The sequence below is a fragment of the Mesoplodon densirostris genome, chromosome 12, assembly GCF_025265405.1.
Source record: "Mesoplodon densirostris isolate mMesDen1 chromosome 12, mMesDen1 primary haplotype, whole genome shotgun sequence".
NCBI lineage: Eukaryota > Metazoa > Chordata > Mammalia > Artiodactyla > Ziphiidae > Mesoplodon > Mesoplodon densirostris.
In genome coordinates this window covers 696,900-723,448 of record NC_082672.1, presented here as the reverse complement: position 1 = coordinate 723,448, position 26,549 = coordinate 696,900, and the positions used below count along the sequence as shown (strand labels likewise).

The following is a 26,549-nucleotide window of genomic DNA, read 5'->3' as shown; positions in this document are numbered from 1 at the left end:
TCCTCTTTCTCCCCACCCCCTCCCGAAAAACGTGTGAAGCTATTCAACCTTCCACCTGTTGCCTGCTGAACTGGGCGTGGGTTCCTGCAGCATCTGATGTCGGTCGGGGCAGGGGGTGGAGGTGGGATTGGGGGCGGGCGGGGGCGGCTGTGCGGGGGATGCTGCCTGGCCACACGGGCACCGCCAGGGCCTGCGCACCAGAAGGAAAATGAGCGCAACGTGCGAGGGTGGCTCCCGAATGCTGCTCAAACAAAGAACGATGATTATTAAACAGCTTCCGAAGCAGCCCAGCACACCCATCCTCTCCGTGGAAGCGCCTTGAAAATGTACAAGTTCCCATTTAGCTTTTTGTTTATTAAACTCTGATAGTCATTATAAACACTGGTCAATAGGCCACACAGCCAAAAGGTAACATAAATCTCAGATGTACGACTTAGAATTTTTTTTAGCGATTTTGTTGCATGACTCTTTTATCTTAGCATCCCGTATTCTGTTTTGGTTTGTTTTCGGTCACAATGAGTCCCTTAGTGCCATTGTGGGTGTCACAATGCAGACGGACATCGGGCTGTGAATGAAGACAGAGGCAGTTTAAACAAACCAAGCTCTTTCTTTCCTTTCCGTCCATTGTACTATGAATGGGCCTTCTGCATTCGGCTGCTAGGAGACGGCTTTGCAAAGCCCTACTCCAGTAAATGGGCTGGAGAGAAAGGGACCCCAATAAACAGCCTAAGTATTGGAGAAAAAAGGGGGACAAGTTTAGGCAAATGTTTTTCCACCTTCGCATCAACACCTTTCCTAACCTCAAAACGTAAGACACACTTTCCAGCAGTTTCCCTCCTTCTTGTCACTGTAATTCTTACTCCCCCCGGCCCCCCACACCTCCTAGGAGACGCAGAGTGGGAACAGCACTGGCTCGCCATTGAGATCCGTTTCCAAATGCTGCTTTGTCTCAGGAAAGTAGAATGGGGCACGGGGCTGTTTATCAGTCATCATCGCTAATAACTAAGGATTGCAAACTGCTCTCAAAATGGATGCCTGGATGTGTTGCTAGGTAAGTAGGGGCAGGGTTGGTGAGTCTGGATATTTAAGGAACAATCATGAACTATGAATTGTTTTCGTGGTAGTTGGACTGTTCTGATTAACATAGGTAGGTTAACTGAAGCAAGAAACATAGCTGTTTTCAGGTCAAGGGCCCAGCTTGAGTACATTAGGGAATGACCCACCACCACCACATGCGTTTCTCAGGGGCTAGAACGAAGTCACAGGCCACCACCAACCCAAACGCAGTCAAGGGAAATGGGAGAACCACGACTGGCTTATCTCAATCACAGTTCACAGGTGGGGCTACTGTCAGACCCAAAGCACATGGCAATGAGAAGGCCAATTCATTTAGTCATTTAGTCATTCATCCACTCACTGCTCAAGGTGCTGGAGGTCCAGAGTGCAATCAGACCTGCTTCCTGCCACTAGATGAGTGGTAGAAGTAGAGAAGTGTCGCTTGGTCTTTTATTTTCGGAAAGAGTTTTTGTAGGATTAATATGTCTTCCGTCAATGTTTGAATAGAACTCACCAGTGAGACCACCTGGGTCTGGAATTTTCTTTTTTGGAAGATTTTTACTTACAAATTCAACTTATATAGGGTTTAAGAAATATAGGGTTACTCAGATTTTCTACTTTTTCTTTGGTCAGGTTTGGTAATTCATATGGTTCAAGGAATTTCTTCATCTCATCTAAAGATGTTCAAATAGTCTCCTTTTTACCCTTTGGTGTTAGTAAAATCTGTGATATCATCCTCCATCCTTATTATGGGTAATCCGTGTCTCCTATCCTTCTATGATGATCAATACGGCTATGGGTTTATCAGCTTAATTGATCTTATCAAAGAACAGTCTTCTTTCAGAATCTCCATCCTTCACTTCCTGTTGCTTAATGTCTAAAAAGAGTAATTTCATAAATTTTATCTAGTTTTCTAGTTGTTTACAGTGGAAGGACAAGTTCTGTAGGAATTATTCCTTCATGGGCAGAAGCTGAAACAGTTACAATACTTTTGGCTGCAAATAGCAGAAAACCCTAATTTAATATTCTTCACTGTAAGGAAAAGACATCATCTCATAGAATGAGGAGGTAGAGTGGTTTTAGTTAACTTCTGGCTCAACCATGTCATCAAGGCACAATGTGCCCTCCATCTTTCTGCCCCACCTTTCCTGTCTTGCTGGCTTCCAACATGGGTTAGCTCTCTCTTGTGACTGCATGAAGCCTGCAAGGATCCAAGAAGTCACAAACAGACACAAGGATGGCCAGTAGAGGAAGAGGACAATTTCTTTCTATATGACACTCTTTTTTCAGTGATAAAACAATTCTGTAATATTTACTGTGGATCGGCCACGTAGAAGTCAGTATGTTTTAACGGTTGTAGCTTTTTTTCTTTCCCAGTTTTTGGGAAACATTTTACTCTCTCTTAATTCCCAACTTCTCCCTACTTTCAACCTACAGTTTTCTTTTTTTCTTCCTTTCTTTTTGTCCCTGTTTTTCTCTCTTATGTAAATCCTTCATCCCCCGTTTTTAGATTCTCCCACAAACTGATAAATCTGATGTGTACAGTAGGGCACAGGAAAGTGTCTATAGGTGGTATGAAGCAGGAGGTGGGGAAAAGGATGTGAAGAGTCTCATGTAAATCTCTGTGCTCCTTTTACACTGATTTCTATGTACAACTTTTCTTTTAGTATCCTAGGAAAGAGACCTGGAAGTAATCTTTGGCTCTTCCTTTCCTTCACTGTAGTGTATGGTAGTCGTAAAAAATTTTAAGAAGCCATTAGAATTTAGAAAGATTCGAGTTTGAGTAATAATTGTGCCACTTACTACCATTGTACTAGTTACCTAATCACTTTTTAAAACTTATAATATTTTCCTTTTATCAAAGTAATATACTTACAGATTTTAAAATTCAAATAGTACTTCTAGATTTACAAAAAAATAGCAATTTCCTACACCATGCATTCCCACTCCCAATTCTTTCCTTTTTAACTCGTAGCTACTTTTGAAATTTACTCATATTTTTAAAAAACTTTCTAATGCTATGTCTTTTTCAGTTGTGTACATTGTCTATGGACTTCCTAACTCTAGAAGATGAAGGTTTAACACTTCCACCTGATCTCCTAGACACACGCATGTTTATGAACGCATAGATCACCTCCCATTTTTTCAAAAATAATTATAGCACCCTTTTGATTAAATTACCATTCAGCATTTACCTCATTAAAATTATGGAACCATTATTCACAGCTGAGGCATATGCTACAATTACTTTTTCTTTTTTGTACAATTTTGCCTTTACTGGATTCAACAATTGCCAAATTTATTTGCTTATTGACTTTTCTATGTACCTATTACATATTGTCACCAAATTCTGAAGATCTCCTTTTAAAACACTCAAACAGGGCTTCCCTGGTGGCACAGTGGTTAAGAATCCACCTGCCAATGCAGGAGACATGGGTTCGAGCCCTGGTCCGGGAAGATCCCACATGCCGTGGAGCAACTAAGCCCGGGCACCACAACTACTGAGCCTGAGCTCTAGAGCCCGCGAGCCACAACTACTGAAGCCCATGCACCTAGAGTCCATGCTCCGCAACAAGAGAAGCCACCGCGGTGAGAAGCTCGAGCACCGCAACAAAGAGTAGCCCCCGCTCGCCACAACTAGAAAAGCCCGTGCGCAGCAACGAAGACCCAACGCAGCCAAAAATAAATAAATAAATAAATAAAATTAAAACAAACAAACAAAATAACACTCAAACACCTCAGGCATTCCATGGACTGGCTTTTTCCTGGAGATGTGTCTCTAGCTTTCTCCTGGGATTTCCCACCTCTCTCTCCACTTGGATTCCCTACTGTCTGGGTCCTAAATATTCCTTTTTCGTGGCCTCTTAGTTTTGGAGAATATCCTCCAGCAGGTATCTGAGATAAAGTATTTGGTGGAAAATATTTTTGAGCTGCATATCTGAAAATATTCTACCCTCACAATTATAACTAATATTTTGATTTTGAGTAGAATTCCATGTTAGAATTATTTTCTTCAGAATTTTGAAATTTAGTGCTCCACTGAATTTCAGCTTCCTGTAATTCTATTGAGACTTTCCATGCCATCCTGGTTTCCAATCCCTAAGTGTGACCTGTTTTTCCTTATGGAAACTCTTTAAGGTCCTTTCTCTGCCCCTGGTGTCCTGACATTTTGCGATGATGTGCCTTCATGTGGATCTTCATAGGTTTGTTGTGCTGGGCGTTTGGTGGGTCCTTTTCATAGGAGAACATGTCTTTGAGATCTGGGAACTGTTCTTGAATTATTGCTTGAATAATGTCCTCTACTTCGTTTTTCTGTCCTCTTTCCTGTAACTCCAATTTTTCAGATGCCAAACTTCTTAATCTTCTAATTTTCTTATGTCTTTCTCTTTCTCCATCTTTTTCTCTCTGTTCTGTTATCTGAGAGATATCAAATTTATCTTCTATCAGTTTTTAAGTTTAAATTACTGCTTTTTTAATTTTCAAGAGCACATTTTCTGAACGCTCTTTTATATACTTTTTTTCCTTTCCCTGGTATATGATCTTCAGAGACTGCAGATCATGAAGTTTTTTATAATATTTTTCCTCTTCCTAGTTTCTGTTTGTTCCCCTTTTTTTGCTGTCTTCCTCAAACGTCGGTTGGCCTTGGTCATCTGTGCATATTCAGGAGGGGCAGAGCTGAGTGCCGCCGAGTGGCAGGGCTCCCAGAGGGCGGTGAGTGGGGCTGTGGTCGGCCTGCCTCCTCTGCCTCCACGGTCTGGCTCCGGGGGTCTGCACTGTCTGTCAGCGTGAGGCTCCTGCTCCTACAGGCCGGGATGCCTGGCTTCTCCCTCATACCGCCTGAATCCCTACCTCCTTCGCTTTCCTCTGTTTGCCCCTTCTGCCTACAAGTCCTTCTTCTTCTAATCCTGCCTCAGGCCCAACCCGCCCTTCCAGGCTCAGCTCTCACATTGTCTCCTTGCTGCCTTCTTCATCCATGTGTTCTAAGACTTTATGTGTCACTTGTTCCGATACCTGAAGTGTGTGTTTGTCTCCCCAACCACCCGTGCACTCAAGGCTCGAGACCATTTCACATACTGTTGGTGTGACCCTATGGCACCCAACAAGTATTAGGTGCTGAGCACTCTTTATTGATTTTAGAAAAAAATATCAACAGGAAATGAAAGTCTTGTAGGCCGAATGAAGAGACTACTTGCCAAATTATTTAATACATACATATGGTGTCACTTCAATTTGGTAATGCTTTTTTCTTTTTGGTGGGGGGGCAGGTAGATCTTAGTTCCCTGACCAGGGATTGAACCCATGCGCCCTGAAGTGGAAGCTGAGTCCTAACCACTGGACCACCAGGGAATTCCCATCAATTTGATAATACTTTTTGAGTGCTTGATCTGCAAGACTCTGCAGGAACAATATTTGACCATCTTATTTCCCTGATGGAAGCCTCCAGCTCCCTGGGGCTTGCAGCAGCCCTCCTGAGATATGTCATGTGTAAAGATAGGTTTTGAGATGCATCTTAAATAACTTGATATTATTAATTGAAGCTTGTCAAGTATTTACTTAAAAAATAAGTTAGATTGGTTTCAAAGTTATTCTTCTGTCATTAACACTTGGCTACCAAAAACGTTCTCTTGATTGTAGAGAAAAGGGTGGCGTTGTGACTAGAGGAATGGGAATTGTGTATAATCTGAAGCCTGCCTACCTCCCAGCCCAGGGGAGCATGTCCTTAATGGGAACCTTACTGGCCTTAAAGCAGCTGCAGAAACAAAGTCGAGGCGGTGGCTTCCAGAGTCCAAACTCCTTAACGTGAGACGCAGACACCGCACGACCAGGCAAGCGCGTCCTCGCTCCCCCCCCCTCCTCCATTGCCGTGGCTGCCCGCCCCGGGGCTCTCATGCCCCGTTCCAGACTGCAAGCCTGCCCACTAAAACTGTGGGCTCCAGAATAGTTCGGGTGGCCGCCGCCGCCGTCACAGCAATGCTAGCAAGGCTCCTCTCTACCTAGTGCTTGCTGTGCTCGGCTGTGTCCTTGCTCAGCCCGGACTGGGAAACGCCGCCCTCCTCCAGACAGGACAGACACCGAGGCCCTTGGTCGAGGTGGACAGCGCGCCAACGTCCCCTGGCTGGAAAATCCACCCGTTCTGGACCCCCGGCCGCCTGCCTCCTGCGGGGCCCGGGCTCAGGGCCAGCCTGCCGTCTCCTAGCAGCCCGCACCGCCCTTCCTGCGCTCTTCCGCCAAACTGCGGCGTCAGGGCCCGGGCTCGCGTGTCCGCACCACCAGTGGCCCATAGAGCCAGCGGGTAAGCCAGCGGGAGCCGAGCGAGGCGTGACCCCGACCTCCACGCACCGCGCGGTTTCCGAGGCAACGGGCGCTGCGCCTGCGCATCTCGCTCCCCGGAGCCTCTGGGGCCGGGCCGCGCAGGCCCCGCCCACCGAGGGGGCGGGGCGGTCTCTCGAGCGGAAACGCCCGAGCGGAAGCGGAAGTGCGCGGCGGCTGCGGCGGGCTGAGGGCTGCGCGGGCGTGTCTCCGGTTGTGCTGGCGCATCTCTAGGTAGGGCCGGGCCTGTGGGGCCAGCGCGTCTGGGCCGCTCTCGGTCGTCGCCTCGGCGCGGCGGCTGCGCTCGTGGTTCTACGCCTTCGCGGTCCCTGGGCCGCGTCTCCCTCACCGCATGTCCCCACAGCCGTGCGCCCTGCCTGCTCCGCCGGGTGCCGCCTTGGCCCGACCCCTCCCCGGAAAGAGGTGTGCAGTTCCGGGTCGCCGTGTGGTCCCTGTCGGCCGTATCCCAGGGAGGCGTCCTCTGACCTTTGCACTTGGCGTCTCCGAACTTGGGCGCCTTCCCCAGTGACCCGGCTGTCCTGAGCCGGGGCCCCAGCACCCAGCAAGCACCATGCCCTCCGGGGCATAAAGGCCGGCGGGATGACACCTAGGTGGCTGTGAGGATGATTTGTCCATGTCGACCAAGGAGGGGCCAGAAGTTTCTATACAGGAGGGGGGGATTCCAGCTGAGTTTCGAATAAGTGGGAATTGGGAGGTGCTGAGGGGCAAGGGGCCATTCATTCCTTCAGAGGGAACAGAATGTTCAAGACCTGCAGGTTTGAGACTGCCTGACATATTTTGGGAGAGACAGGGTGCTAGAGCTGGGGATGGCAGGAAACTCAGGGGAATTGGGGACAGGGAAGTGATGTGATCGGATCGGAGTGTTAAAAGAGCCATCTGGCAGGCGTAGGGATGGTGGTGCTGGGTGACTGCATGTGATAAGAGGGCTTTTGCAGCCGTTTAGGGAAGAAGTTTTAGGACTGAAAATCTGGAACTGGTAGTGGCGAGAACTTGGAGGTGAGTTTGATGGGGATAAAGTGAGGTCGTGGTATTTCCAGTGACTTCCACATTTTTGGCTTGAGCGCTTGAGTAGGTAATGCAGAGAATGAGAACCACAGAATGGGGACAGGTCTGCGGCCTCAGGTTCCTCACCTGTCGCCTCCCAAGTGTATTACGCTCTGGTTCCTCCGTGTCTGGTGTCCTCCTCCTGTTTTGTCCTCCATCCCTCTCATTTCTGAATCGTGGCCTCCCATCCTCATGTGCTCTTTGGCCTGCCCACGTTTGGACCTTTCTGTTAGGAGCTACCACTCCTGCACCACCACAGCCTTCACACATTCTCTATGTGTCGATTTCCCCATCACCCCATCTCTGCCATCTCTAAGCTCTGCCGTAGGGGTTTTCCCCCAACCTTGCCATTCCTCTGTCACAGGACTGCAATGGTGCATTCCTTATAGGTTGTGTTCAGGGAAAGCAGTGAGAACACCTTGGCTGTGTCAGGTCGCACGCTACTCATCTCCACACATACCGTTTCCTGACCACCTTACCTCCCAGTTTCTTTGTGTAATTTCGAAGAGACATGTCTCTTCCTGACATGGAAATCTCTAATCACTTCTGGCCCTCTGTTTTCTCGTCTGTGGACTGAGAAGACCACAGTAGATGTTGGTTGAGGTCACTTACAGTTTTTACTGTTCTGAGGTTCTCCCTACTCCCTGAACCTGAATCAGTGTCATTTATGGGGCAGGTTTACTGTAAAGCTAATGAAGTTCAGGCTTCAGGGTCCTCGCTTTCACAGGCCCCTTCCAAGGCACTGGGAAGGACCTCAGTGGTCTTGTGTTTATAATTGTGTGTTTTTTATTTTTATTTAGTTTTAAAAATTTATTTATTTTTGGCTGCGTTGGGTCTTCGTTGCTGCACGCAGGCTTTCTCTAGTTGCAGTGAGCGGGAGCTACTCTTCCTTGCGGTGTGCGGGCTTCTCACTGCAGTGGCTTCTCTTGTTGCAGAGCACGGGCTCTAGGCGCACAGGCTTCAGTAGTTGTGGCTTGCGGGCTCTAGAGCGCAGGCTCAATAGTTGTGGCTCATGGGCTTTATTGCTCTGCAGCCTGTGGGATCTTCCGGGACTAGGGATCAAACCCGTGTCCCCTGCATCAGCAGGCGAATTCTTAACCACTGCGCAACCAGGGAAGTCCCATAATAGTGTATTCTTTTTTAGAAGAGGGACCTCAAATTATAGAAGTTTCAGGCCCTACAGTACTTGGATCCCTACGAAACTGGCCATTAGTCATATCCTGCTGTCTTGGTTTTTGTGTTCTTGTCCTTCAGACTTTCCCCTCCCCACCTCCTACTCCTCCTTGGGTGTGCCTCTTATTGAGGCTTAGAGAGAAAATATGAATGAATGGAGCTGGTCAAACTCCTGCTGTAACCTGGCTTTGGTTTTTGCTCTTGGGTCAGGAAGAGAGGTGTCAGAGATTGGCAACTTAGCACAGTGGGCAGAATCTTTACAGCAGTGCATGTATTTGATTTGCTTGTCTGCTGGGTTGCCATCTCCTTCAAGAAAAGGTTGAAAGTAAGAAGGGAAGTTCACTTAATTGAGATCATAAAAGCAACTCTTATCTCTATGGAAACTAGAATCATACACTGGAAATTCATTCAGAGGAATTAATTGCATCCTTATTTTATTAGTTTGAAACCGAGGCAACCCTTATGCTATCAGTTACTTTTATAGAGCTTTATGATAAGTGTGAATAACTTTCACATTTTCATTTGCTTTTAGAAGCAAATTTCTGTTTCTTTATAAGATGTTCTGTTGGAAAAGTCTTCAGAATTAAAACATGTTATTTAAGGTTTAAATTATTTATATAAATATAATAAGATATTTCTAAACGATTTTATAGTAGTAGTTTAAAATCTGCCAAATTGAGAGGTAAATCATTATCTTACTTTTACAAATAAGGAAATCAATGATGTACGAAGAGAGTCAGTGATTTGTCTTCAGTCAGCCAGTAAATCAGGGCCATTGCTAGCTAAAAAAAACAGGTCCTAAGCACCCTTTTCCTTGTACACACATATGGTTCAGAGAAGGAGGAGTCCGTGTAAGTCAGCTCTTATTGTCGAACGCTTACTGTAGCATGGACCGAGTTTATACATCCACATACCTGTCCAGCTGCACGCCCGTGTGCATGCTAGGCTGTAGAAAGTACACAGCAGAGATGGATGCTTTCCCCATCAGTCCTTGAGCCCGAAGAATTAACTCAGTACAGATTCGTGTAAGTTACTGTAAGTCATTTATAATAAAACGGTTGGCAACCAGGACAAGGGGACAGTAACACTTTGAACAGCAGAGTTTGCTGGATAGTTCAACTTTGGATTTTTGCCCATTAAGCACCAAAATTTCACATTTAGGATGGAAATCTTTCCAAAATAGAGTATTTCCCTGCTTTCTTTTTAAATTTTTTAAAAAATATTTAAAAACTTTTTTTTTTTTTTTGCGGTATGCGGGCCTCTCACTGCTGTGGCCTCTCCCGTTGCGGAGCACAGGCTCCGGACGCGCGGGCTCAGCGGCCATGGCTCACGGGCCCAACCGCTCTGCGGCATGTGGGATCTTCCCGGACCAGGGCACGAACCCGCGTCCCCTGCATCGGCAGGCGGACTCTCAACCACTGCACCACCAGGGAAGCCCTAAAAACATTTTTGAAATTAAAAAAAAACTTTTTTTTTTTTTTTTTTTTTTGTCCACACCACAATAGCTTGCGGGATCTTACCCCAGGGCCCCTGCAGTGGAAGCGCGGAGTCCTAACCACTGGAACCATTCCCTACTTTCTTAATAGAGTGTGCTAAATGTGATATGAACTTTCCCTAATCCCTGTGATATGATCTCAAGTAAACATTTTAAACATAAAATTTGTGATGCAAACAGTGTTAGGGCTCGTTGAGGCACATACAACTGTTTTCCCTGTTGTTTGTTTGGAGTTTGTATGTCTTAAGGCCTCTTTCAGTTTTTTTGTCCCTTTGCTTTCCCCATGTCAGCTGTTAGAGGTTCTGACCCTTGTCAGTATGTGCATGCCTGCTTCAAATGCCCTTTCCATACTTTTCTTTATTGTGGACTTAGGAGCTAATTGTTAGAACTATGTAGAAGAAGAATTTATAGATGATAAATCAGAGCCTGAGAAGTTGTTTATGAATAAATTATTTCAGTTTTACTTGTGAATTTTAAAATTTATATTGGAGTCTTATCCTGAATTCTGGATACATGAGGCATAAGTTTTTGTAGGTGGCAGACATTTTCCTTTTCTATGTTCATTGACTTGAAGGGGTTTTGTAGCGCTGCAGTCAGGTGGGGAAAGGCCCAGGGTCCAGCCTTCTGGGTTGCTCCTTCAGTCCAGCTGTTCTCTTGGGCCCCTGGGACTGGGAGGACCTTCAGAAAGGCGCGCTCTGGGCTAAGCGCGTGCCCCGCAGGCTGACTCTGCCATGAGAGTTGGTGTTCCACGCGTGCCGGCAGCCAGATCACTCTGAAGTGCAGTGTTGAGGTGGGGGCTCCCCTAGTGAGAGGAACAGGTTTCGGAGGCAGGTGGATGCAAATCCCGGCTCTGCCGTTGCTGCCTGTGACCTCAGGCGGGTGACTGAGCCTCACACACTGCTGGCTGCCGCGCAGCAGCCAGCCATTCCCGCCTTCGTCACTGGCAGGCGTGCCTCACAGTGGAGTCTGAACAAAACTTGATAGTGTGCCAGTGGGACGAGAGGGGTGTCTGCCGTGGGGCTTGTAGAATAAGCTGCACATATTTAAAGTGTACGGCTTGGTGCGTTCGGACACGTGTTTGCGCACCCCCACGCTTGCTTCTTTCCTGACGGACCCTGAGCCTTTGCTCCCTCTTTCAAGGTGCAGGTCTTAGGGACTTTGTCTTGCTCGTTGTTGTGCCCACAGCTGCTAGATCTTTGGTCTGTCGGGGAGCGGGGGGAGCAGAAGAGCCTCTCTGTGCCCTCCTTCGCCTTTTGCAGCAGGAAACAGGGCTCCGCCTCCCCGCAGTGTTGGGGTTCTTCCACATCCACATGAGGGAGGGTGCTGGGCTTTGCCCGGGGTAGCTGGTTTTCTCCAGCCGGGCCTGCCTCTCTCCCTCCTCCACAGCACAGGCAGGGCAGTGCTTCTAAAATGCGCTTGCTTCAGAGCCCTGAGCAGCATCTGCTTTCCCTTAGGATGAAGTGAACACGTGTGTGCGGCTGTGGAAACTCTGGTCGCTGCGCCTCTTCATCTCTCCAGACTCTTCTTCCCTTACTGCAGAGGTTCTGGCCAGACTGAGGGCTTTTGTTTTTGTTTTTTTTCCCCCCGCTTTCTGTGTTGAAGAACACATTTATAATACAGTAAATAAAGTTGCAGGTTAAACTACCTAATAGGACAGATATTTTAAGCACCTTAGAAGCACTGATTTAATAATAAAAAAGACACCTTATGGACTTAAAAAAGATTCATCCCTTATTCCTCTTGCTCACGTCGCCCCATCCACCTGCTCTCCCCTCTCCCTCTGGCTGTGCCTGCCGGCTCTTCTTCCTCATGTCAGGGCCGCTTGGAATGCCCTTCCTCAGGATGGCCATCGTGGATCCCAGGTCTGGGTTGGGTCTTCCTGCTGAATATTCTGCACGCTCTCTGCTTTTCTCTGCCCTATAGTAATGCCCAAGTGATCATTGCTTGTTGGAGGTTTTCCTGCTGGAGCATAAGCTGCCAGAAGGCAGGGACCCTATCTGTCTTAGTCGTAGCTCCACGTCTGCTGTAGTGATGACAAAGGTAGTTGCTGAATGAGTAAACCCGATTTATGTCTAAATAAAGTTACCTGGTGTCATTGAGGAGAAGTAAGTGTGAATGAGTTACAACTACAGTTGGGGAAAAATGACCAATATGTGCTTTTGCGTTGACTCAGCAGTTTCACATCTAAGATTAATCCCAAGGAAATGATCAGAGATGGTGTGTTGAGAGATGTGTATTCACTGATGTGATTGACATTCTTATTTATGGCATGCAGCATTGGAAATGAATGTTCAACAGTAGGGTTAAATAACTCCTATTATGTCTACATGGTGCATCCATTAAAAATGACACTGCAGGAGAAGGTTAACGTTATGACTTGGGAATATATTCATAATAAACTAAGACACAGAAGTAGGTTATAGGAAAGCATGATCCCAATTTTCAGTAACAATGAATAATTAAAAAAACTAGAAATACGTACTCAAATGTTTGTTGTAGTCATCCTTGGAAGATGAGATTATGAGTAGTTTTTTTTCTTTTTGTGCTGTCCTGAATTTTCTGCAAAGAACATGGCTACTTTTTTTTTCAAGGCTACTTTTTTAATCAGAAAAAAAATTTTTATAAATAAGTACGTTCCTGATATTAAAAAGTAATATAGGTTGTAAAAATCATAAATATACTAAAGCCTGACTAAAATCTATATGGCTTTGTTTTAAATTTTGAGATAATTTAATAATTTTGACTTGTGCTGGGCTTATTTCACTAAACTTTAGCAACTAATGAAAAATGTTTGATGACCAAATTTATAATATAAATAAAATTGCATCACAACCATTGAGTCTCATAAACCTCGTTTTGCATATAAGAAGAATGAAGTAACTTGCTCCAAGATTCACTGCTAGTAAGTGGAGGTTAGAATTTCAACTCAGCTCAGTTTTGTTGTAGAGCCTTCCCTTCTGTCAGCAGTGCTGTGCTGCCCAGCATTCTGTCTTTTTCCCTAGGACGCAGCCAGGAGGGGTTGAGCTCCCAACTCCATCTGCCACACACGGTTTTCTGAATGTTGGCGTCAGTGGTCACGGCCAGAATGTGGTCCGGAGGGTCCTCCAGGGAGGGCACCCTGAGTCTGGAGTCGTGTTGGCTGTAGGCTTTCCATTTCCACTTTGAATAAACTTTACTGAGGTTGAAGTTAGTGTTAAAATATCCCTCTGACACTTGTTAAGACCGTGAGAAGGACTGTCTTCAAGACTTGAGTGGGGAGAGAAGTGGGCTCAAGTTCGAACACAGCACAGACACCGGGGGATTGAGAGCCTGCAGCGGAGGGAGGGTCAGTGGGACTGGAGCGGGGGTGGAGCAGTTAGATCAGATCTTGAGGAGGGTCACGTATCAAGGGTGGGGTTACTCAAACTGACTCAGCAGGAATCTGGCTAAAATTGGTAAGGATGAACTTGCAGCTCAAGGTGGAGGCCTGTTGAGAAGAGGGCCCAGGAGCCTAAGTTTGGTCAAGGAGAGCGTGTCGGCCAGTAGTTCCGCGAGTCCCGTGTGGAGGCCTGTGACGCAGGGAGAGCAGCCTGGGTGCAGCCACCCGGCCCACCCTCAGTGAAGCGCAGCCCTGGCTGTGAATTCCAGTAAACACCGGGCAGTTTCTGTGTCTCGTGTGCTGGCCTGGGACACATTTTCATCCCTGAATTTTCAGTCCCTGTTCTTACCCTGCTGTGTTGAAAGGGTCCCTGTAAGTTCCTCTTTTTAGCTGGGGCTAATGGGGAGGGGAGGAGAGAGCAGACGTCAGATCCTCCACTTCAGGGTGTGAGGGGCCTCATGAGAGGGCCCAGGCCCGGGCCGCAGGTTACCGCTGAGAGGACAGTTGTCCAAGAGTCGGACACGAAGCAATGGAAAAAGAGGACTGTATGTTCTTCCCTGAATCCTGGGACATTGTCCGAGAGATTCTTCCAGTATTATTCAGTTTTCTAACAGAAGGTCCCTCTCTGTTTTACTTTGCTGTTTACTCTTCATGAGAGCTCAAACACTGTGATGTTACATGTTAACTTGTAGATTTTTGTCTTGTAGAAACATTATTTCTGTCTGATAAAGATCTATCCAAAGGTTATGGTTCTATTTCTGTAGGACATTAACCCAATTCGTCTCCAACTTTCAAAAGCTCACTTTGGTCGTCCAGCTCTTCAGATGCGCTCGGAACTGGCTTCCTGTCTTACGGTCTCTTTCATTAATTTATATTTGCATGGGTTATGTCTTTTCACCTTTGAACATTATGCCTTAACACCTTTGGGATGCTGGATGTGGCTCAAGGTGGCCACAACTGCTGGTACTGGTTGCCTACAAACACTGCTCCATGGGGGGGGGGGGTGCCCTGGGCTGTCCATCGGTCCACTGTCCCTGTGTCCAGAGCGACTATCCGTGTGTAGCTTTTGACCCCGTTCTCTCAGTGGCAGATAGGGTGCATATGTGTTTTGCTGCCTCTCTCTTCATTTCTCCAAGTGTTTGTCAGTTGAAAGACTGTGAATAAAGGAGCTTCTGGGCTTCTCTTTCCTCTTCTCTCCAGGCCTCATTTACTGGTAACCCAGTCCATTGGGATTGGTCCGGATGTAAGGAGAACAGAGCCATTGCTAGGATGGCCTCCTCCCGAGTCACACACTCTAGCTGTACTTGTGCGCCTGCTGCTTCTTCCTAAAATCTCCTGCACCGATGCTTTGTTTCCCAAACCAGTTTGTCAGCTGCTCAAGGGCAGACTCTACTCTGTACTCTTTCTTTGCCCACAGTTGGAGTCTATAAACTTGTTGATTCCTGATTTCTCTTTATACACTTGCCCTTTGATGCCTTTATCTAGTTATTCGTTCACAAGTGCTTGCCAGGCCCTCATGTGCCTGATACTGTGCTGGGTGTTAGGGATCTGACAGGGCCAACATCTTCTGCCCTGAGGCCCACATTAATGCCCGTGACTCCCAGACTGTGTTTTGGGCAGTGGGACTCCTACCTAGTGAGACACAACTTTTGTTTTCCAGACAACAGTTATCTAGATAATGACAATTTCATGTATAATTTGCAGGTAGAATAAATGAAATTTTATATATGTGTGTGTATATATATGTATAATTTTACAATATATATATTGTATAATCATATGTATTTGCAATCATCTTAAAAACTACCTTTAGAGTATATGTTGTTAGCAATAAAAGGCTTAAAAAAGCAGAAGAAAGTTATTTAAAAAGGTGATATCCACAGATTTCTCTTTTTAAGCATCTCCTTTCACACCACACTGACTGCATTGATGGCGGGCTAACACTGCATTAATGCTTTGAAGAGCCGAAGTGCCGGAAGGCATCCTCTAATGCCCGAGTCCCCAAACCTTTGCCTATCCAAAATTGTCTTTGTGAGTGCCATAGAAGAGCACATTGTAACATAACATTCCTGAGGTAATTTGTGATTCAAACTGTGAGAAATTGGCAGTGTGAAAGACAGGAAAAACCAGTGCATGTTTAAAAAATAGTGAGCTTTTCACTACTGGGGTAAGCAAGGAGGAAAAACATTTGAATAAAATCAAAGCAGAGGCTGAGCCCGACGTCTTACAAAATAAAGAGGAGAGTGTTTCAAGAAACTCAGTGTTGTCACTTGCAGTTTTAGTAGAAAAATGCTTGAAACAAAAATGTCTTTTTATTGGTGAGGGAAGGCAGCCAACGCAAATGTGGCAGAGCTGCTGCACAAACGGGCCCACGTCTGTGTGGGGCGGGAGTGAAGGCGGTGCTGGTGCTTGCCCTCTTGGCACCATCTCCACGTGGGCTTGGTGGGAGGGTCCTCAGCATCCCGCACGGAGCTCGGGGAAAGAAGCAGGTCTCTCACAGCCTCTCGCTGGATAAGATCTACCTTGGATCCACTCATGGTCCACAGACCTTGCCTTTTTTTTTTTTTTTTTTTTAAATCCATTTTGGTATTTTGTCCAGTCTGACATTGTGTTCTGAGACATATCCCCTTTCCACACCAGGCCCAGAGGGCCTGACTGGAGAACTGCCTTATGGCTGAGATCATCATGTTATGAAGTCCATCTCCTGCTTCAGAAACACACTTTCCCAAGGTGAACCCACTGCTAGTAATAGGTCTACAGTGGTTTGGGGTATATGGATCCATTATGTGTAAAAACTTAATGAGCAAGGCCTCACTCAATTTCAACTTAAATGTGTGCTATTCGTGTCCACTCAGTTTTTAGATATTCTTTATTATTAATGGCTATTAAACGGATAACTTCAGATTCTCTTAGGGGCAAGGGTCCATTAACAGGCAGCACATTCTTAAAAGATAATCCACGAGGGGGCCTTTTCCCAGCCTAGTAATTTATTTACTGAAATAGGGCTTACAGTTTTTTACCCGCCAGGGTTGTTTTGAAGAGTGGAGACGTGTGCTTTGAGTGCCCAGCGCTGTCTGGCAGGAAGTGGGCACAGACAGGAGCTGTTACTGCTGTGCTTGGGCTGCTTGGGGCTCCTGCCCTCAGTCCCCAGCCTGGGAGAGGCACCATTTGCTCTTGTGCTGCTGTTTGCATAGTAAGGATTTTTTTGTTTTGTTTTATCAGAGGACGGGAAGCCCTGATGAAAAGAATAGGCCGTTAAGATAAAAGATGTCTGACCACTGATGGATGTTACTGGCTATATTACATCTTTTATTATGCGTAAGGACATCATACTTATTACATAAAGGACTCTGCTTAGATTTTTTCCAGAATTCTGATCCTTTGAACTATTTTGTGTGTTTTTACATTTTAGAATGGGCAGTTTTCCGTCCAAAGTCAGTCAGTCACCACCTCAAATGTTGCTGCATTTGGCCTAGTGAATTTTCATGTAGTTTTCTTTTTAACACCTTTATTGAGATGCACTTGATGCACAGGAAACTGCACGTGTGTACAGTGTATGATTCGAGAGGTTGAGCATGCGTTCACCCGTGACACCATCCCCACAGCCAAGGTGGTGAATGTGTCCATCACCCTGTCTCCGCTCTGTCAGTCCCTGTCTCCTCCTGCCCCACTGCAGACGACCACAGGGCTCTTGCCACTGCGCGCAGCTCAGCTCTCAATGGGCTAGGCTTTTACATAAGTGGGATCACGCAGTGTGCACTCCTTGGTCCAGCTTTCACTCAGCAAAATTATTTTGAGAAACATCAGTGTTGCACGTATCAATTTTACATTTTAGGTTTTCAAAATTAACTTCTATTTGAGCTCCTAGATGGGCAGTATTACTTCTTTGAAATCGTTAAACCTGTTTTCGAACTTTGTTGAGAAATCTCTTGACTAATAATAGTCTTAGTGACAATCTTAAAAGAGTGCTGCCCTGTGCTGTCCTGGTGGAAGTCCGACTCAGCACCTCACTCGCAGGCGCAGCCCCACGGGTGTGTCCGGGGAAGCCTCTTCAGGCTCCTGACCAGCGTGACGTGCTCTGTGTCATGCTGGAGACAGAGAGTGAATGTTAAATATTGTCTGTGCTTGCTCTGAAAGGCGCCATATGTCTGGTGATAACGCCATAAGTACTCATGTCTTTTCCTTTCCAGGAGGTCAGTTATGGGTGTGAGAGGCTTACAGGGATTTGTGAGAAGTAGCTGCCCACATGTATGTGTGGTAGTAAATTTCAAAGAGCTGGCAGAACACCACCGAAGCAGGCATCCTGGAGGGACTCCTACCATCGTGGTCGACGCCATGTGTTGCCTCAGATACTGGTACACGCCGGAATCTTGGATCTGTGGTGGCCAGTGGCGGGAATACTTTGCTTCTTTGCGAGAATTTGTGAAAACTTTCACCGCTGTTGGCATCAAGTTGATATTCTTCTTTGATGGCATGGTGGAGCAGTGCAAGAGAGACGAGTGGGTGAAACGAAGACTCAAGAACAACAGGGAGATAGCCAAGATCTTCCATTATATCAAGTCCCACAGGGAGCAGCCTGGCAGAAACATGTTCTTCATCCCCTCAGGGCTGGCCATATTTACTCAGTTTGCTTTGAAGGCCCTGGGTCAGGAAACTCTGTGTTCATTACAGGAGGCCGACTATGAGGTGGCTTCCTGTGGCCTCCAGAACAACTGTCTTGGGATTCTTGGAGAAGACACTGACTATTTAATTTATGACACCTGTCCCTACTTTTCCATCAGTGAGCTCTCCCTGGACAGTCTGGACACCATCATGCTGTGCCGAGAGAAACTCTGTCAGAGCCTGGGTCTCAGCCTGTCTGACCTTCCTCTTCTGGCCTGCCTGCTTGGCAACGACATCATCCCAGAAGGCATGTTTGAAAGCTTTCGTTACAAGTGCTTGTCTTCTTATACTTCTGTGAAAGAGAACTTTGACAAAAAAGGTAACATTATCTTAGCTGTAGCAGACCACATATCTAAAGTTCTTCGGTTGCATCGAGGTGAGAAGAAGCTGGAAGAGATGTTACCTTTGGGGCCAAACAAAGCTCTTTTTTATAAAGGAGTGGCATCATATCTTTTGCCAGGACAGAAATCTCCATGGTTTTTCCAAAAACCTAAAGGTGTAGTAACTTTGGACAAGCAGGTACTATCCATGAGTTCAGACCCTAAATCCAAGCAAGAAGTTCCCATGTGTACACACCCTGAATCCAAGCAAGAAGTTCCCATGTGTACAGACCCTGAATCCAAGCAAGAAGTTCCTTTGTGTACACACCCTGAATCCAAACAAGAGGTTCCCATGTACACAGACCCTGAATCCAAACAAGAAGTTCCCATGTGTACACACCCTGAATCCAAGCAAGAAGTTCCCATGTGTACAGATCCTGAATCCAAGCAAGAAGTTCCCATGTACACAGACCCTGAACCCAAGCAAGAAGTTCCCTTATGTACACACCCTGAATCCAGGCAAGAAGTTCTCTTATGCACACACCCTGAATCCAAGCAGAAATTACCTGTAGGTACGGACCCTGAATTTAACCTAGAAGCACCCCTGTGTACAAACCCTGAAATTAAACAAGAAGATCCTTTAAATATGGGGCCTGAAGTCAAGCAACAAATAACTATGGTTTCGGATCCTGAAATCTTAAAGGTATGTAGATGTGCCCACCCAAATCTAATATGTCATGATTGAAAGTGTACCCATTGATAGACTTGACAGTGAATATATATTGACTGCCTGCAGTGCTTCCGCTGTGCTCATAGGCGTCCTGGCCATCTCACCCAGTCTCCTGCAAGGGGAGTGCAGACAGGTTGGGTCTGACTGCCAAGGGTAGCACGTGTGCGCTGAAACAGTTCAGGACTTAGTTCTTACACTCTTTAAGGAGGCATTGGCTATCAAGCAGAGGTGTGGTCAGATCAGATCTTTGTTTTTTGAAACATTGGGTACACGGCAGAGAATGGCTATTGGCACATAGGAGGGTTGGGTGGCCTCAGAGAGCTGTGGTCACCCAGGGGCCTGGGGGATTTCAGACTACAGGGATTTGGGGAGCCATTTGGAGGCAAAAAAGGCAGGAGCTGGGGATGGGGTTGCTCTTTCAGGAAGTTTGGCAGAAAGAGCCTGGGATGGGAGGAGGCCAGGAGAATCTGGTGGGCCTGTCTGCCGGTGGCAGGGGGAGGGTAAGGGCAGATAGTGTGCTGTTCCAGTGACACTCGCATTTACTGAGCTTAGTGATACCTTTGAAAACAATTTTTTTTTTTTGCGGTACGCGGGCCTCTCACTGTTGTGGCCTCTCCTGTTGCAGAGCACAGGCTCCGGACGCGCAGGCTCAGCAGCCATGGCTCACAGGCCCAGCCGCTCCGCGGCATGTGGGATCTTCCCGGACCGGGGTACGAACCCGTGTCCCCTGCATCAGCAGACGGACTCTCAACCACTGCGCCACCAGGGAAGCCCTGAAAACAATTTTGAAATTTCTTAAGTTTCCCTTAATTTTTCCTTAAAAATTTTTTTGCAGTGGAGTCTTCCATCCCTGTCAATAGGTAACCAAAATTCAAATGTGTGCATTTTGACCATACATAGTCACCCTAGAAATCCTTAGGTGCAAAGTTGCTGAATGCCGCAATATCCTGAGTACACACCCACAACCATTGCTGTTTCCTCCAGAGTTACACACTGTTGGATAAACTGAATTCTTGCTTTAGAATTTTCAGGTTAGTTGCATATGTTAAGTTTTTCCAAGTGTGGAATGCTATATAATATCTACAGTTAAGGGCAGAGATAAAAAGATGCTGAGGTGATGAGCTAATTAATGAATTAATATTATGCTTGTAGAGAACTTCTCTGAAAACCCTGTGTATACCCAGAAAAGAATGTTACATCTCAAATTCTATAGAGTTGCCAAAATTGAAGATTTCTTGGTAGAGTGAATATAATTTATTATAGCTATATACATAAATTTGTCAAAATACTAACTCTTATGAAATAAAAGAAGAGTAAGAAATGGAAGAGGGAATAGGAGAATAAATTAGAAGGTATTCTACCTTAAAAGGATCATGAAATATCTAACCATATTGTTTCTGATAGATTCTGTATCAAAAGGGGTGTTATAGAGAAATAGGTTACTTCTAATGATCTTTGATTGGTTAGAGCATCAAGTAATAACTCTTTTGGAATCCTGGCTGACCTTAAAGTTGCTAGCTTGTCTGCCATCCTGATTTAAAGAACTTTTAGCCACGAGATAGGCACTCAGACACTCGAGTACATCCAGCCCGAGAGCAGTAGTTATCACGATACTATTGGCCATGCACTGTGTGCCAGCCTCCTATATTAACACATTTAATCCTCACAATAGTTCTGTGAGGTCAGCACCTTTGTTAAACCTATTTTACATATGAAGGAAGTGAGGCGTTAAAGGGATTAGGACTCAAGTCTACAATAATGAATGGGCGTGACTGAGCTGCTTCCTGTGTATGAATAACAACGGGACACCGACACACAGAGGTTTTGATATTCCAGGTTATTGGCAGCACATTTTAAGGGCTATTAGTGGTAGGCTGGATTTAAATTTTGAAGAGTAATCTGGATGAATTTATTCCTGCAGTAACAAGAATGTTTTTGCAGGAGCATGAAACCTGTATGGAGGATGTTATAGGCCATCTGTTTTTAACTACTCATTGAATGGAAAGTGGTATCCATTTAAATCATCCATCTCATCACTTACCATGTGCTGCCACTGTGCTGCATTCGAAGTAGAAAGAAATGAGTGCCCAGTGCATAGTTTCTGCTCAATAAAAAATTCCTGAACAGTTGAATGAATGTGATGCAGTTTCTAATCCCAAGGAGTTTATGGTTTAATAGGAGAGGTAAGGCCAGGTAACCAGTGTAGGGTTAATGTGAGTTTGAGCCCATCAGGCCAGGGGTACGTGAGTTCCTGCTCAAAGAGGATGACAGGGTTATGGAGAGATGACGCTTTAGGAGACCCTCAAAGGGGCGGAGACGGGGAAGTGGCTGGTTGGGAAGGGCCGAAAGAGGTCAGTTTCCCGGAGCACAGAGAGGGTTCTTGCAGAACCGTGGAGGTTGGGCCCCAGAGAGTCCACGAGGGGCAATGGTGTACGCGGGAAAGGAGAGGGAGGCCTCCGCGGGGCCTCCCTTGACTCTCAGGCTGAAGAACCTGTGGTAGCCGGCCAGATGCTTTGAGGAGGTATTGATTGGGCCTCTGTTTCCAGGAAGGCAGAGTATCGCTGGGGTGAAGGGTGGGTTGGAGAGAGGAGAGACTGGTGGGGGCGGCTGGAGCCCTGAGTAGCATCTCTCCGTCAGGTGGACAGGATGATGAATGACGACAGAAGGAAGTATGACAAGTCTGGTAGGTGGTTGGAAATTGAGTAAAAGAGGAGTAACAGAAAGTTTGAGCTGGAAGCCCAAAGGAAAGGAAGCACAGAGGCCAGCTTGACGTCATGAGTTCGAGTGACAGTTACTCACAGTTTCTGGGCCCTCAGAGGCGTTGGATTTCCTATTAAAGGTCACTGTTTTGTTTTCAGCGAGAAACCAGTTGCATTTAAATTTCCGGCAGGTCGCCAGAGCACATCACGTCCAGGCAGAGAGCTACCTGGTGTACAACGTCATGAGCAGCGGGGAGGTCGAATGCAGCAACAGCCTGGAGGATGCGATGGACCAAGCTCTGCCCAGCCAGGCCTTCGTCTACCGCCCAGTGCGGCAGCGGGTATACTTCCTCTTGCTGGGGGATGGCGAAGGTGAGTCGTGGTCTCGCAGTGACTGTGCACGTGGAGCTGAATTCTGAGAACTGGCCAGACAAAGTAGAGTGCATTCTTTCAGGACTTGGGGTTTGTTTCTCTGTGAAATCTGTAATGGAGAATGCCACTCACATCTGTGCAGAATAACGGGTAAATGCCTTGGGACGTCTATATCTAATTAGCAAGCAGTTGACCAGTATTCATTAAAAAAGAAGTGCGTTGTTTCTGTAAAATGTCGAGGTTTTTTTTTTTTTTTGGCCGCACAGCATATGGGATCTTATTTCTCCAACCAGTGATCTAACCCACGCCCCCTGCATTGGAAGTACAGAGTCTTAGCCACTGGACCACCATGGAAGTCCCTAAAATGTTGTATTTTTATGCCTTAAAAGGATTCGTACTTTTTAAAAAATGTGAAAACCCTTTCCTCCTGTAGGAGTGTAGGGTGTGTTTATTATTAGAAGACAGCGTCTAGTTACTCTCCCTCAAAATGTGAGTTTTGTAAAATGATTTATATAATCTAGTACATCATATTTTAAACTATAAACAAAATTTTCCTTTGGAGTTTTTGTAATTAAGTTTATGTTTTTCCATCTGTATTTCAATTTCACAGTAGGAACAAGAGTATAAGGAGAGGACTGTCCATGGCTAGGCCAGTAAAATTGGGAGGACCTTTAACACCAGGAATAAAATTAATCAGACCCTGTAACCCTCTGTTAGGAACAGTCTGGGGGAATTGGGAGTGTCGGAGAGCACTCTGTAGCACAGACTAGTGGTGCTTAATGCATGCAGTTACCTCTCTGCAAGGCCTTGCTGACCTGAGGCAGGCTGCTGGAACATCGTGGTCTGATCAGATGGTGCTGGGATGAGAAACAGAGTCTAGCACACTACTATCAGGGCAAGGATTGAAGCAGAAAAGTCCTGGTGAAAGGATGTCTGTGGCCCATTTGCCTAAACTCCATTATCTCCAAACCTACCAACATTACTATTAATATTATTCCAGAAAGGAAACATTTACATAATCTAAAGGTGGTGATAGAATCATCAGATTGAAGTGTTTTGATTATTCTTTTTTTGGGCAGAGGGAGTGGCAGGTTCTTTGCACCCAGATTTTATTAGATTCCCAGCACCACCCACCATGTGCTGCCTTCTCCCATAGGTGCTGTGAGAGTTCAGACACTGATGTGGCCTAAGGAGGACATGAGAAAGATGTTTAATCTGATTTGAAGACAGAAACAGAAGAACCTATGTAAACTTTGAAACCAAATATTATTGAAATAATTTCTCTATTTTTCTTATGTGGTTCTCTGCCCATACTCTTTCTTAACATGAATGATGGCACATTGACTCCAATGATTAAAGAAAAGATATCTTCATCATGAAAAAATTTCACGTTATAGAATAATACTTGCCTAGAATTATTTTTAGAGTATTTTGTTAAATGAGGTTAAAATATATAAACTTCATAACTTATATTTCCTACTTTGTTAATGCAGTTTATTGACAGCCACAGAGATAACTTTATTAGATAACCACAGTAACAGGAAAATTACTCAGATTGAACTTCTCTTCACAACTGACCCTCACTTTTTTCTTTCTCAACTTTTTGGCTTTCTACATGAAGTCTACATTGTTAGGATGTAAACATAAAAAGCTGCTGTTGCAGGTTTATTTATGATGAATATAGTAAAGCGTATTCTATGCTGTTTGCTTGGCTTGGCTTACTATTGCACATGCACCTAAAAGAGATGTCTTTTCTACAGTTGAGCGTGGTGTTCTATAAATGCCAGTATTGCGAAGAGGGCTATGAGAGTCTTCCACCGACTTTCTGTTAGCTTGTTCATAGTTTTTAAGAAAAGAGTGATGAAATCTCCAGATACTGTTGTGGATGTTTTTATTTATTCCCTTCAGTTCTGTTAGTTTTTACTTCAGATGTTTTTGAGGTTCTGTTATTAGTGAATGTACACAGAGGATTGTATGTTTCTTAATGAATTGGCTCCTTTAACATTATGAGATTTCCCTTTTTTAGAAAATCTGATCATATTCCCTATGTTGAAGCTGGCTTTGTCTGATACTAGTATACACACCCCACTTTTCTTATGATTATGGTGTATCTTCTTTCTGTCCTTTTACTTTTAAACTATTTCTTTATATTTAAAGTATGTCTCTTTTAAGCAGCATGTACAGTCTTTTAGTCTCTGTCTTTTAATTGGACTGTGTAGGCCATTTACACTTAATGTACTTATTGACAGTACATGTAATGTCTTCATGGGTTTAAGTCTTCATTTTGCTCTTTGCTCTGTTCTTTTTTCCCTTATTTTCTCCTTTTCTGACTTTTTTTGGATTAATTGAATAATTTTTAGTATTTTGTTTTATATTGGCTTATTATTGGACTTGGATTATTAGATTTACCTGTTTTTGCTTGCTTGTTTTTTTAGCAGTTTTTCTAAGGTTTATAATATATGTCTTTAACGTGTCACAATTTGACTTCAGTATCATACCACGTAATGTGTATTGTAACAACCTTACAACAGTGTACTTGCATTCTCCCTGCTATTCTGTATATTTTTAAAACTTTTTAAATGATTATATACTCAAGGGAGTTGCAAAAAATAGCTCATAGGGTTTCATGTACCCTTCACCCAGCTTCCCCAAAGATGACATCTTATATAATGAAGTACAATATCAAAGCCAGGAATTTGACATTGGTACAGTACTGTTAACTAGATTATAGACATTATTCACTTTTCAGCATTTTGTCCACCCATTCATTTGGTATGTGTCTAGTTCTATGCAGTTTTATCCCATGTCAAGGTACAGGAAGGGTCCATCACCACAGGGGAACTCTCTCATGCTGCCCCTTTGTACCCTGCCCTCTGTCCCTGTCCCCTGGTGACCACTAGTCTGTCCTCCAACTCAACATTTTGGTCATTTTGAGAACGTCACATAAGTGGAAACATAGTAGGTAACGTTTTGAGATTATGCATATGTTTTAAACCCCATAACACAAGATTCTAATTTTTACTTTAAACCATGGGTTGGCAAACTTTTTCGTGAAGGACCAGATGATAATAAATATTTTAGGCTTTGAGGGCCCCATAGTCTGTAACAACTGCTGAGCCCTGCTGAGCCAAGTGCCATGGACCTACGTCCAGAAGGGCGTGGCTGTGCCAGTGAAACTTTATCTAGTTTTCCCATGTCACAAAATTTGAATTTTATGTCATTGGTCTGTGTCACAGAAAATTCTTCTTTTGATAATTTTCCAATCATTTAAAACAATATGAAAAGCATTAGTAGCTTTCAGACTGTATAAAAGCAAGCAAGCAAGCCAGATTTGGCCTATGAGCCAAGTTTTCCAACCCTTCCTTTGAACAGTCAGTTGTCTTTTTTTTTTTTTTTTTAAGAATTATTTATTTTTTTGGCTGCGTTCGGTCTTTGTTGCTGCGTGCAGGCTTTCTGTAGTTGTGGCGAGCTGGGGCTACTCTTCGTTGCAGTGTGCGGGCTTCTTATTGCATCGAGGTGGCTTTTGCTGTGGAGCACGGGCTCTAGGCTGTGCGGGCTTCAGTAGTTGTGGCACATGGGCTCAGTAGTTGTGGCTCGCAGGCTCTAGAGCGCAGGCTCAGTAGTTGTGGCGCATGGGCTTAGTTGCTCCTCGGCATGTGGGATCTTCCCAGACCAGGGATTGAACCTGTGTCCCCTGCATTGGCAGGCAGATTCTTATCCACTGTGCCACCAGGGAAGTCCCAGCCAGTTGTCTTTTAAAGGAGTTAATAGGTGAGATGAGGTCTTCTGTGTGCACCATTTCTGCTGCTCTTTATTTCAGAAATGTAATTCTGCTGGATGTAGAATTCTAGATATTTTTGTTGGGCACTTTCAGGGTGTCATTCTGTTGTCTCTGGCTTGTGTTTCTCATGAGTTGACGATGGTCCTTCTGACTGTTGTGTCCACAGGTTGCAAGTGTGTGTTTCTCTGGCTGTCCTTAGGGTTTCTTCTTGATTGCTGGTTTTCAGCCACTGTTTAAGCTGAGCTTTGGAGTCGTTTCCTCTCTGTTTATTCTGCTTTCAACTCTTGAGCTCTTTGGGTCCATTTCTATTCCCTATTGACTTAGAAAACAACATTTCATGAAATGGTGCTCAACTTTTTCTCTCTCTCTCTCACCTGTCACTCTGGGCCTTCAGTTATGTGCCTGGTTCACACCTCACAGTGTCCCTCAGGCACCAAGGCTCGTTTTTATGCCTCTGCTCTCTGTGCTTCGATTTGGGTCACTCTTGTTTTCACATTTACAGCGTCTTTCCTCTGCAGTGTCTAATCT

The 26,549-nt window shown here is 45.2% G+C and overlaps 1 protein-coding gene across 4 annotated transcripts in view; it reads left to right on the top strand.

The window, feature by feature from the left end:
• The first annotated feature begins 6,520 nt into the window (after nt 1-6,520).
• The window catches only part of FAM120B (family with sequence similarity 120 member B), a 62,330-nt gene continuing 42,301 nt past the window's right edge, over nt 6,521-26,549 (top strand). For 3 of the 4 annotated variants that reach the window (XM_060114409.1, XM_060114408.1, XM_060114410.1), the window contains exons 1-3: nt 6,612-7,383; nt 17,648-19,142; nt 22,060-22,240. In XM_060114409.1, coding sequence (XP_059970392.1) covers nt 17,658-19,142; nt 22,060-22,240 — 1,666 coding nt within the window. In that variant the 5' untranslated portion in view covers nt 6,612-7,383; nt 17,648-17,657. The other variant, XM_060114411.1, reaches the window with a different exon arrangement.